Source organism: Drosophila tropicalis, unplaced genomic scaffold, assembly GCF_018151085.1.
Source record: "Drosophila tropicalis isolate 14030-0801.00 unplaced genomic scaffold, ASM1815108v1 contig_845, whole genome shotgun sequence".
NCBI classification, from domain to species: Eukaryota; Metazoa; Arthropoda; class Insecta; order Diptera; family Drosophilidae; genus Drosophila; species Drosophila tropicalis.
This window is the reverse complement of record NW_027173338.1, coordinates 9,208,481-9,220,231: the sequence shown is the minus strand read 5'-3', so window position 1 is coordinate 9,220,231 and position 11,751 is coordinate 9,208,481. Positions and strand designations below refer to the sequence as shown.

General features: G+C 36.5%; 7 protein-coding genes across 7 annotated transcripts; 5 read left to right on the top strand and 2 right to left on the bottom strand.

Moving 5' to 3' along the window:
• The first annotated feature begins 366 nt into the window (after positions 1-366).
• Positions 367-1,839, top strand: RfC3 (replication factor C subunit RfC3). Its single transcript, XM_068295055.1, has 5 exons — positions 367-556; positions 616-680; positions 738-1,403; positions 1,497-1,574; positions 1,636-1,839. Exons 1-5 carry the CDS (start codon positions 522-524, stop codon positions 1,785-1,787), a joined length of 996 nt encoding a protein of 331 aa, XP_068151156.1. The 5' UTR covers positions 367-521; the 3' UTR covers positions 1,788-1,839.
• Positions 1,840-1,980: 141 nt separating this feature from the next.
• holn1 (CD2 antigen cytoplasmic tail-binding protein 2 homolog holn1) lies at positions 1,981-3,288 on the top strand. The gene is made up of 3 exons (XM_068294942.1): positions 1,981-2,187; positions 2,252-2,444; positions 2,506-3,288. Exons 1-3 carry the CDS (start codon positions 2,084-2,086, stop codon positions 3,190-3,192), a joined length of 984 nt encoding a protein of 327 aa, XP_068151043.1. The 5' UTR covers positions 1,981-2,083; the 3' UTR covers positions 3,193-3,288.
• Positions 3,289-3,519: 231 nt separating this feature from the next.
• Positions 3,520-4,600, top strand: Bug22 (cilia- and flagella-associated protein 20). The gene is made up of 2 exons (XM_068295148.1): positions 3,520-3,988; positions 4,048-4,600. The coding sequence occupies exons 1-2, from the start codon at positions 3,713-3,715 to the stop codon at positions 4,369-4,371; spliced, it is 600 nt and encodes a 199-aa protein (XP_068151249.1). The 5' UTR covers positions 3,520-3,712; the 3' UTR covers positions 4,372-4,600.
• On the bottom strand, positions 4,417-5,833 carry LOC137580994 (methionine aminopeptidase 1D, mitochondrial). Its single transcript, XM_068295147.1, has 3 exons — positions 5,618-5,833; positions 4,873-5,546; positions 4,417-4,803 (listed from the first exon to the last, which is right to left on the bottom strand). The coding sequence occupies exons 1-3, from the start codon at positions 5,701-5,703 to the stop codon at positions 4,607-4,609; spliced, it is 957 nt and encodes a 318-aa protein (XP_068151248.1). The 5' UTR covers positions 5,704-5,833; the 3' UTR covers positions 4,417-4,606.
• A 162-nt stretch (positions 5,834-5,995) lies between these two features.
• Positions 5,996-7,297, top strand: Sirt6 (sirtuin 6). Its single transcript, XM_068295145.1, has 4 exons — positions 5,996-6,135; positions 6,193-6,743; positions 6,804-6,927; positions 6,994-7,297. Exons 1-4 carry the CDS (start codon positions 6,070-6,072, stop codon positions 7,264-7,266), a joined length of 1,014 nt encoding a protein of 337 aa, XP_068151246.1. The 5' UTR covers positions 5,996-6,069; the 3' UTR covers positions 7,267-7,297.
• Positions 7,298-7,448: 151 nt separating this feature from the next.
• On the bottom strand, positions 7,449-9,869 carry lft (lowfat). The gene is made up of 5 exons (XM_068295146.1): positions 9,698-9,869; positions 8,869-9,027; positions 8,639-8,802; positions 8,384-8,574; positions 7,449-8,328 (listed from the first exon to the last, which is right to left on the bottom strand). Exons 2-5 carry the CDS (start codon positions 8,936-8,938, stop codon positions 7,950-7,952), a joined length of 804 nt encoding a protein of 267 aa, XP_068151247.1. The 5' UTR covers positions 8,939-9,027; positions 9,698-9,869; the 3' UTR covers positions 7,449-7,949.
• Positions 9,870-10,334: 465 nt separating this feature from the next.
• Positions 10,335-11,550, top strand: ClpP (Caseinolytic protease proteolytic subunit). The gene is made up of 3 exons (XM_068294841.1): positions 10,335-10,520; positions 10,578-11,003; positions 11,063-11,550. The coding sequence occupies exons 1-3, from the start codon at positions 10,479-10,481 to the stop codon at positions 11,360-11,362; spliced, it is 768 nt and encodes a 255-aa protein (XP_068150942.1). The 5' UTR covers positions 10,335-10,478; the 3' UTR covers positions 11,363-11,550.
• The last annotated feature ends 201 nt before the right edge of the window (positions 11,551-11,751 follow it).

Below are 11,751 nucleotides of genomic sequence, written 5' to 3'. Positions count from 1 at the left end.
TCATTTTGAATCTCTTTAAAACCAAACACACAGTGCCTAGCCTTTTATAGTTCAACATCGGCGATTGATTGACAGCTATAATCGTTTGCGCCACTTATAAATGTAAATTATAATCGTGTACCCTTTTCCTCTCATTGGGCAATAATAAGCCCATTATAGATATTTACTATTAAATCAAAAATTGGTGTAAATAATAGATTATGTTATGCTAATGAACTACACTTTCTCAGATGGAATCTGTGCATAACTAAAGAGCATAAATGAAATTAGGAAAACATATCTTTATTAATAATTAACTGTCAAAATTTTTGGTGAGAAATATAACAATAACAAAATAGTTAATTTAAAAAATGTATACGACTTAAATGCAAGAATATGGAAATGCGCCGATAGCTTCCGAATGTAAACATTGACGTTTATCGGTAAAAATCTTGTTATCGACTATAAAATGGCGCGAATGTGCATTTGTTTAGAAGCCAAACTTGTTTTAAGATCGCTAAAGATTAAGTGAAAGCATTATAATGTCTGATAATGGGCCGGCAATACGAATACCTTGGTAAGCAAAGGGTAAAATATATTTATGAATGATTTAGATTATGTATCTCATGTTTTAAGGGTTGAGAAGTATCGGCCCAACAACTTGGAAGACTTGATATCACACGAGGAAATTGTATCGACAAGTAAGTAAAATAAAATCGACAAAGAGCAGTTCATACTAACTAAGAGTTCAATATTAGTTAATAGATTCATTGGCCAAAAGCAGCTGCCACACCTGCTCTTTTATGGCCCGCCCGGAACAGGCAAGACCAGTACCATTTTAGCTTGTGCCCGGCAGCTCTATACGCCGGCACAGTTTAAATCAATGGTCTTGGAGTTAAATGCATCCGATGATCGCGGCATTGGCATTGTGCGAGGACAGATATTGAATTTTGCTTCCACAAGAACCATATTTTGCGGAACTTTCAAACTCATCATATTGGACGAGGCAGATGCCATGACAAATGATGCCCAAAATGCATTAAGACGTATAATTGAGAAATACACGGAGAATGTTCGCTTCTGTGTTATCTGTAATTATCTCAGCAAAATTATACCAGCGTTGCAGTCACGTTGTACTCGCTTTAGATTCGCGCCACTGTCGCCAGAACAAATGCTGCCCCGGCTCGACAAAATTGTCGAAGCAGAGGCTGTGACTATCACGGAAGATGGAAAGAAAGCCTTATTGACACTTGCCAAGGGAGACATGCGAAAAGTGTTAAACGTTCTACAAAGTACTGTAATGGCATTTAACGAAGTCAATGAAAACAATGTCTATATGTGTGTGGGCTATCCGTTAAAACAAGATACTGAGCAGATTTTAAATGCCTTACTGTCTGGGGAGTCCTTTAAAGCAGCTTTTAAAAGTAAGTAGGAATCAACTTGAGGAATGGATGTAATATTACATATAAACACATTGTTGATTTTTAAACAATATTTGTTTTTTTTTTATTTTTTAGCAATTGAAGATGCGAAATCTCGGCGCGGTCTTGCGCTGGAGGACATTCTTACTGAACTACATTTGTTCGTTATGAGACGTGAGTAGGACATTTTTATCTATCAATATCCAAAATAATCACAAAACTCATTTTTTAATAGTTGAATTACCTATGTCTGTTATGAATAAACTGATTATTAAACTGGCCCAAATTGAGGAACGTCTAACCAAAGGATGCACTGAAGGTGCACAAATAGCAGCGCTGGTCTCTGCCTTCTTTATATGTCGTGATATGGTTTCTTTAGAAAGATAGTCTTTGTATTTTTCAATGGAATTAAAATAATAAAACCTTCTCAATAACCTAATTTTTGTTTTACCATTGGTGTAATTATATGATGTCAACATGTATTTGCATTTTAAACTTTCGTTCGATTACATTTCAATACACTATCGATATCCTCGAGCAGCTGTTGATTGCATTTCGTGAGTCACGAGTAACCTTGTACTGGGATAATATTTCTTTATACTGGTAACACTAAAAAGACGAAATTTAGTTGTTGCAAATAATTAAATAAATAAATTTGTTATAATTATTAAACATAAACTGTAATGGCCACAAAGCGAAAATATACTTCAAAGGACAAGGACGACGATAGATATGATAAGAAGCACACTCTCGATTCAGATGAAGAGGACTCTGATGACTATGAACGGTAAAAAGAAAATCTTAACTAATTACCAACCCACTAATCCAAACAATTCTTTACGAATTTACAGTGAAAATCTTAACGATAGCGACATTGAAGGGGGCGAGGAAGGAACTGCCAAAATAGAAGATGATGTTAAAATAACTCCCTTCAACATGCGAGAAGAGCTGGAGGAGGGACATTTCGACAAGGATGGCCACTATCATTGGAATAAAGATGCAGAAATCAAGGATAATTGGCTGGACAATGTCGATTGGATGAAGGTATACAGTAATGTTATAAAAATAAAGGAAAGAGCATCTTCTAATAATCTCCACTCCTAAGGTTGAAAAAAGCAAAAACTACTTCGATCCAAAAGGTGATGACGCAAACTCAAACTCCTCAGATGATTCGCGACCGGCAGCTGATCGTGCCTTTAACTTGTCCATGGCATACACAAAAATGCTAGAGTACATGAAAGCAGGGGAGAGTGTTCAAATGGCATTGAAAAGATTGGGCAGTCAGCGACCTAAATTGTCTACGCTTGAAAAACTCAAAAGAAAAAAGAGTGGTATTGTAGATCAGGAAACTCAAAAAATTTCCGAATTAACTGCCTTAGCTAATGAAATCCTATCAAAAACGGGTAACATGGATATATATGAAGAGACATTTGACAAGATTAAATCGAAACTTGCCAATTTACCAAGCTCTAGCAAAGCAGCCACGAGTGAAGTCTTCGATATGTACGCAGATGATTTTGAGGCGAAAGAATCGGAGCGGTTAAAGGCGCCCGATTCAGGAAAGTCCAAAGACCAAGAAACTTCAACTGCGATAGATTCGGACCCAGCTGTAGTTCAATGGGAGTTCAAGTGGAAACTAGAAGATGATGCCATTCAAGGTCCTTTTACAACTGAAAAGATGTTAAATTGGTCTAATGAGAAATATTTTAAGAGCGGAGTCTACGTCCGCAAATGCGGTGAAAACAGGAACTTCTATTCCAGCAACAGAATTGATTTTGATTTGTATTTGTAAAAATTGAATATAATCAGATAAGGTTGATTACTTAATATGTAGCAGAACAAAAGAAAATTGATTAAATATAAAGAGCTATTACTCCTAAATACAGAATTACAGATAAGCCAAAGTTAACGGTTTGGTTTTTAAGCCAATGATTTTGATGATTCCACTTATTTTCCTAAGAAAGTATTTCGGTCAATTTTATTTAGGTACTATTAAAAAATATTGGGAGTCAAGAATGTCGATGAGAGTTTATCTCGATATTAGGTGATGCATAAACTTCAAGACACGCACTCTAGATTATGAGCATTTTCCAACACTTTTCTATTGCTATTGACAACACAAAAACAAAAATCACAAATTTATTGACATACGACGTACGAAAAATTAGTATAGTTTTGTATACATGTTCGTAGTTTGTACAATTGCTGGCTGCTCAAAATTATTCGGCCTCCATCTATTGGCCACTTGAAAAATTTAAACAGCTTAGTTTCCGCAATATATCGGGACCGGCCAACGCCAGCGAAAGCGCGAAATGTTCAAAAACACATTTCAATCTGGATTCTTGTCAATCCTCTATAGCATCGGTTCGAAGCCGCTGCAGCTATGGGACAAAAAAGTGCGCAATGGCCACATAAAGAGGATAACGGACAACGACATTCAGAGCCTGGTGTTGGAAATAGTTGGTACCAATGTTAGCACCACGTTTATCACATGTCCGGCAGACCCAAAGAAGACCCTTGGCATTAAACTGCCATTCCTGGTGATGATCATTAAAAACATGAAGAAGTATTTTACATTTGAAGTGCAGGTTTGTTGTGTACATAGAGCTTAACATCTTTTGCAACGCAATAATCCGACCTTTTTCAGGTGTTGGATGACAAAAACGTTCGCCGAAGGTTCAGAGCCAGCAATTATCAGTCAACCACCCGGGTGAAACCCTTCATTTGCACAATGCCCATGCGCCTGGACGAGGGCTGGAATCAGATTCAATTCAACTTGTCTGATTTTACGCGTCGAGCCTATGGCACTAACTATGTAGAAACGTTGCGCGTGCAAATCCATGCCAATTGCCGGATCAGACGAGTATATTTCTCAGATCGGTTATACTCGGAAGATGAGCTGCCGCCAGAATTTAAATTGTTTCTACCTATACAGAAACCCGTACAAAAATCGAATGCTATATGCAGTTAATTACACCTCAGATCATGCCTCAACCAGAGCCTTTATGAAGCGAAATTTATCTTATTCACGTAACTGCACCCACACTGCAAGCGGCGGCATATTTATTGACATTTTATGTATACATTCTTAGGCACAACAAATACACCCAGAACTGGCAATAAAAATTTACAATGAATGATTTTAAGCATTCTGCAGTTTACGTAGGCGTAGTCCAACAATAAAAAATTTACCAAATCCATGTTCATTAGCTTTCTTTGGTAAGAACTTCGCAGCCGGTTTCAGTTATCAAAATAGTGTGCTCGAATTGGGCGCTTCTGGCGCCATCTAAACTAATAGCAGTCCATCCATCCTCAAGTAACGCTATATTGGAGTCGCCTAGTGATAAAATGGGCTCAATTGTAAATGTCATTCCAGGTTTCATTTCGCCAGGAGAGTCATTATCTGAGATTGGATAAAAAAAAGGATGGTCATTATCTGACATTGGATAAAAATGCTTTAATTATAACATACGGAAGTGATAAATTTCTGGGGGTCCGTGGAAATAATTGCCGATTCCATGCCCAATAAATGCGGCCACTGATTCCAGTTGACGTTCTTGGCAAAACTTCTCTATCAGACAACCAATTTTGTTGAATGGCACGCCTGGGCTGCATATTGCAATGCATTTTTCCAGACATTCTCTTGTTGAATCTACCAAAAAGCGTCCACGCTCGTCAACATTGCCTACTAGATACGTCTTGGAGCAGTCCCCGTGAAAGCCATTAAGGTAAACTGTCACATCAATATTAATGATGTCCCCATCTACTAATCCTCGATCGTCCGGAATGCCATGGCAAGCTACATTGTTAATAGACGTACAAATTGATTTAGGAAAGCCTGCGTACCGCAATGGAGACGGATATGCGTTGGCTGCAATAATCCGCTCATGTGCAAAAGCATCAATTTCATCTGTAGTTCGTCCAATCTTAGCCTGTTCGCCACATTCTCGTAAGATTCGAGCTGCCAGCTGTCCACTTAATCGCATGGCATTCTGTTGTTCTATAGTTTTTATTTCTGGCGTTCCCAAAGTGTTGCCGGGTTCCATGTGCCTATAATAGTACTCGGGTTTCTTAATGTGGGAAGGAACAACACGTTCCGGCGATAGATTTCCCGGCGCAAAGATTTGCTCACATTGTCCAAGTTCTCTGTTTTGTACAAAATGTTTCTACTATATACTTGGTTACGTTTGTACGACACTGCTTAATTACATACGTACCTCTTACCCATGCCAAATTGAAAGAAATTTCGACGTAAATGTTGAGGAAATTTTTGTGAAACTCTTCTCTGAATATGGCACAACATTTTGTTTCTATTTATTTGCTATCTCTGAGTATGTACATACATACATCCATATTTAAATCAGCTGTCTGCACAGCTGATGTTTGCTATGCACAATGGTAAAAAAAAATTGTAATATGTTTTTTTTGTTTGGTGACCCTCTATACGTGGAGTATAAAGATATCTGGTACATTAACCAAATTCAAGTAAATTATGTTTTTTTATTAAAGATTATTAGAAACATAAAAAACTTGTATTAAAAATTCCAATGCCGCCAATATATTGTATGTTTGATATCGATTTATTGCCGCCGTTAGTCGAACTGTTGCACATATCTAGTGTAAACAAACAAATGTTTATTTCCGATATATATACAAAAAGGACGAAACTATGAGTTGCAACTATGCGGATGGCCTCTCTCCATATGAAAATAAGGGAATTCTTGGAGTTCCCGAGGTAAACAGCTTGAAAATCTAATAAAATAAGTTTTTAATACATTTGCTTTTCTTTCAGAATTTCGACGATAAAGAAACTGTAGAAACTAAATGCAAAGAATTAGCCCATCTTGTTAAAGAGTCCTCCCATGTCGTAGTGCACACCGGCGCCGGAATCAGTACATCGGCTGGCATACCAGACTTCAGAGGACCTAAAGGAGTTTGGACTTTGGAAGAGAAGGGAGAGAAACCGCTTTTCAATACATCATTTAATGAAGCTAAACCAACAAGGACACACATGGCACTAAAGGCTCTTGTGGAACGGGGATTCGTGCAATATATAGTTAGCCAAAATATTGATGGCCTTCATTTAAAGTCAGGGTTGTCAAGAAATAACTTGTCGGAGCTACACGGTAATATATTCATCGAGCAATGTAAAAAATGTCGGCGACAGTTCGTACGCAAAGGGGCCGTGGAAACTGTGGGTCAAAAGCCTTTAGAGGGACTCACCTGCAGAGCATCCGAAGTAGGCAGTAGAAGTTGTCGCTCTGGATTTATGCATGATAATGTTTTAGATTGGGAGCACGATTTGCCCGAGCGTGATTTAGATTTGGCAATTATGCACTCAACGTAAGTCATATTCTCCAAACTTGTTTGCATTTTCTTATATATGATGTTCGTTTCGTTTAGAATGGCCGATTTAAACATAACTCTGGGAACAACTTTGCAAATTGTGCCAAGCGGAAATTTGCCGCTTAAGAACCTTAAAAATGATGGCAAACTTGTTATATGTAATTTACAGCCAACAAAACATGTAAGATAGTAGATAACAAATGAGATGGTAAATTAAAATTAAGACAGATTTACGCATTTTTTCTAGGATAAGAAAGCAAATCTCATTATATCTTCCTACACTGATGATATCCTGTCCAAGGTGTGCAAAAGATTGGGCGTTGAAGTTCCAGAATATTCGGAATCAGATGATCCGACAAGCCTAAACACTACTTCATCCTTACTGGAATGGACATTACAGCAAGATCATGTAAAGACAATAGAAGGAAAATTTAATGCTCATCGAAAAGCAACCAAGTCACAGAGTAATCATAAGGAATTTATTCCAAAAAAGAAGCTTAAATCAAATAATGATGACTAAATAAATAAAAAAAATGTTCCAAAAATTTCAATTTCAATCAAGAAGCATAATTTCGTCTTATAATTATAATTTCTTTCATCTCTTGTACATGTACAATGTTTTGCAAACCACAAACAAATATAAGAGTTTAAACAATAAAGCATCTAGTAGAGAGCGTAGAGAAAATCATAAAACATCAAAAATTAGTACGAAAATTTTCCAATTTTTTATTCCAATAATAATTTGTTTTCGCCTTATTAGACCGTTTTTTAATAATTTTAATGAAATAATTTATCTAAATGATATTTGCCTCTTATCAAGACGCTTTGCGCTCTGGCAATTTTGATACATAAATATTCCAATTATTCTATTTAAGTTAAGTTGCAAAATAAATTTGTAAATGCAGTAAAATCACAATTTCCACTGTTTTATGCACTTTTAAGCGCATGTCTGAAAACGAATATATTGGTATTACGTTTTTTTTTTTTAAATTAAGAAAGCACAGACAATGTCTAAAAGGGTCATAATTGTTCTTTTTCTGTTTTAGCTTGGATCGAATAGAACTTCGAGATCATATGGTTTGCCAATAGATAAACGGTGAGACTCATTGGTCTAATGAGGGTTAATATGTCTTGTCATAAAATTCACATGATTAAAAAAAAAATAAAATAATTATTTGTTTCCAGTATAGAATGCCTTGTTAATCAATTGTCGATGGATGTGGTGCCCAAATTACTACCACCTAATTGGTTATGAGCTATGATTAATATGTCTTTCTTTTCCTTGGGAAAACGCAATTCTCGACCAGCCATTCGGGAAGAGTCAAGCTCCCGTTCTGCCAAAAGTAACTCCCTCCGCAGGACTCCGGGATTCTCGTGTTCGCGAGCTATCCAATCCAATGCCATTTGAGCACGCATTTCATCATCCAAACTACGATTCGAATAATGGGCCACTACTTCTTGTCTAGAGCACTGACGCTCTCGCATTGCCTTCAATGATCCATTCCAGTGCAGTAGTTGAAATACGGTCATCAATTCTTGAAATTCCAGCATTGTTCTGCCCTTATTGGCTTCCAGCATAAATCTAAATAAGATACAACAAATTATAACGAATCTTTGTAGTGCTGATCCATTTGTACCTGAATGCTGCAATGCCAGACTCTTGACCTTCACTGTTTTGTGGCGTTCCTTTAAATGAAGTTTGAGCATCCTGCACAGCTTTTTCAATAAACTCATCGCTTATTCGGCGAGATGGATGTTCATTAAATACTGAGTTCATTAATGCAATTTTAGCTGAGCTTCGTCGTGCTTCTGCTTTTGTTGGGCAATTCTGATATGAGTAATATTAATTATGAATCAATTTAAAAATTTAATTTTCCATACTTTTTCCATACCTGAAAACTTCCAAAACAACTTCCGCCTGGCAATGTTACAAAACACACATACGGTGGACTATTTGAGGGTATCGATTCATAAATAACAAGAGCTCCGTTCTTAAGTTCAGCTCCCCTCGACTGTTTCATTTGCCAGAATTCTTGTAAGGCTTCCACAACATTAACTAAATAGGATGAGTTAAAAATAAGTATGATGAAATATAATAATAAATTGATATTCCACATTTTACCTCGGTAATCACGATCTTCGTAGAAGTTATTTGGTAAAACCCAGAAGGGCTCCTCAGGGTAGACCATCATTAATTGGGCTTATTGTTAATTTTTCAATTGTAGTTCAAAATTTAAAGCTTCATTACTAAAAGTGCTTTTTTTACCAATATGGAAGAACACTGAATATAATAAAACAGACAAAAATTAAATTTTTCTTACAGGACACAAGTGTCAATATTGTGAAATTAAAATATCAAAATTTAGTTATTATATCAATGCTTGCGAAATCTTTTTCTCACTAAACTCTTCCTAAGCACTCGATTTGTTTAAATGTACATATATGTATATATGTACATATTAGTATGTATGTATGTGTGTGATCATTGTGTCAATGTATTTCCACCCCTGGCCCGGTTTTCAATGGACCTGTTGCCACGTCTCTTTAATTATGTGTCCACCCAGAAGACTGCGTATACATACATACATATGCAAGTATGTAAGCACACACTAATACAAACATATGCATCTATGTACATCTATACATATAAATGCAACAGTTCGTTTCCTAAGTCTTTCGTTTTGCAGATTTACCTCTTAGGTACACATACATCAAGATGTTAAATCGATAATTAAAAAATGTCCCAAGCGCAACAGGTAATTGAAGTATACACACTTTAAATCCATAAATAATACATGCAACTGTTGTCCCCGTCTGTGAAAATCACTTCCACATACATTTACACATATGTATGTATATGTATGTGTAATTTTATTTATCCAACCAACATCATAAACTTTATCAGTATGGCTAAGTCAATTATTTCCCACACAACTATTTTTTGCATTTACCGTTGTATGGCGAATAATGTACTTTCAGTACAATGTCAATATATACATATATAAATATATATATAAGCCTTCGTAGGTCTTCATGTACGTCAGTTCACACTCGCTTCCGTTTTCTCAAACGTTGACTTGGCATAAAGCCCGCGTTAGTCAAAATAAAAACAAACCTTGCGGTTCGACAGGCAAAGACGTACTGAAATAGCAAGCAAGCGAGTACAAGATACGAGTCACCCCTTCATCTCCAAGATTCAAGTTTCCTCATGTTGGTAAACATTTATTTCTTTAGTTTAGTTGGAGCCCCAATGGGAATGGATTGAGACGTTAAATAATATGTTATCCTAATAATCTTTGAAAATTATTATCACACCTTTGCATCCCTACGAGTTAATTTTCTAATTTTAACGATATTAATATAAATGGCATTTGTAAAGTAAGCAAATGAATACACAAGCTAATAAATATACATATTTAATGCATAAATCAACTACCCAAATTCGTATAGAAATATTAACAAAATTTACCCTTAAATGCTAAATGCTACTGTCATAAGAAAAGCAAATTAAGAGAATTGACTGGAATACCCCAAATTATTTTCTCACATCACAATTCCACAGCAGCACTTGTCAACTCTAGCAACAAAATTACTTATCGATGTTGCTTTTCATTTGACCCGGCTATGATTATCGACTCTGTCTAGTCTCAGACTCACAAAAACAGCTGTTTTGCGTAATACTGCGAATCAGTTTGGACTTGGACAAAACGCCAAAAAGTCAAAACAGGAATCATGTTGAGGAACGTCCTGACTAGCTTGTTCCACAAATCATCCGTAAGTTGCAACACAGTAATGTAATGTACAAATTTTCTCATTTCTATGTAATTACAGGTACAATGTTTCTCTCGAGCAAACTCTGTTCGCGGAATAAATCTCATTCCTATGGTAGTCGAACAAACCGGGAGAGGTGAACGCGCCTATGACATATTCTCCCGCCTATTAAAGGAGCGAATCATTTGTCTGATGGGGAATATCACGGACGACATCAGCTCTACTGTAGTGGCGCAATTGCTCTTTCTGCAGTCTGAGAACGTCAACAAACCCATTCATTTGTACATCAATTCGCCGGGAGGAGTTGTTACGGCTGGCCTGGCCATCTACGACACGATGCAGTATGTTAAACCTCCCATTGCCACATGGTGTGTAGGACAGGCATGCTCGATGGGATCCCTTTTATTGGCCGCTGGAGCACCAGGCATGCGTTACTCATTACCAAATGCACGCATCATGATACATCAGCCATCTGGTGGCGCTCAGGTACCTAACGATTACCCAAAAAGTGTAAAAATTTTTAATTTCGGGCTTTCCTGTTTAAGGGTCAAGCGACTGACATACTCATTCATGCAGAGGAGATAATTAAAATTAAACGCCAGCTTACTGCAATTTATGTGAAGCATGCCAAAAATTCATATGAAGAGATGTGTCAGCGTATGGAACGTGATCACTTTATGACTCCGGAGGAGGCAAGAACACTGGGTATCATCGATCATGTACTTGAGCATCCGCCAGAGACTGTTTCGGACAGCGGACCTAGTTCAGATGGCGGCATTAGTTCAACAAAAACCACCACTTCTGACGATGAGTCTGAGAAGAAAAGATCAAAGCAGACAGCTTGACAATTTCATCGATAACCAAATTCAAGCATAAAGTTTAAGAAATTCCGGTTACTTTAGCCTAAAAAAACAAAAAAAAAATGTGAAATCAAATCATCTAATCTATGTACTTGTAAATGAAAACATCAAAGCATATAATTCCTGTAAAACAATAAATCTTAGCATGGATTGAAGGATCACCATTTACTTTACTAACATTGGTAGAAACTTTTAAATTTGTCACTTAATCTGTTCACTGAAATACAAATGATTCCATTTTAAACTGTTACGCACGTTTCAAAAGAAAAAACCTTTATTATGAACAGCCCTATTGTAATGACATACAATAGATATATATTCAATATGTTATATATATATATATATATATATGTATACATATATATTTCTTTGTT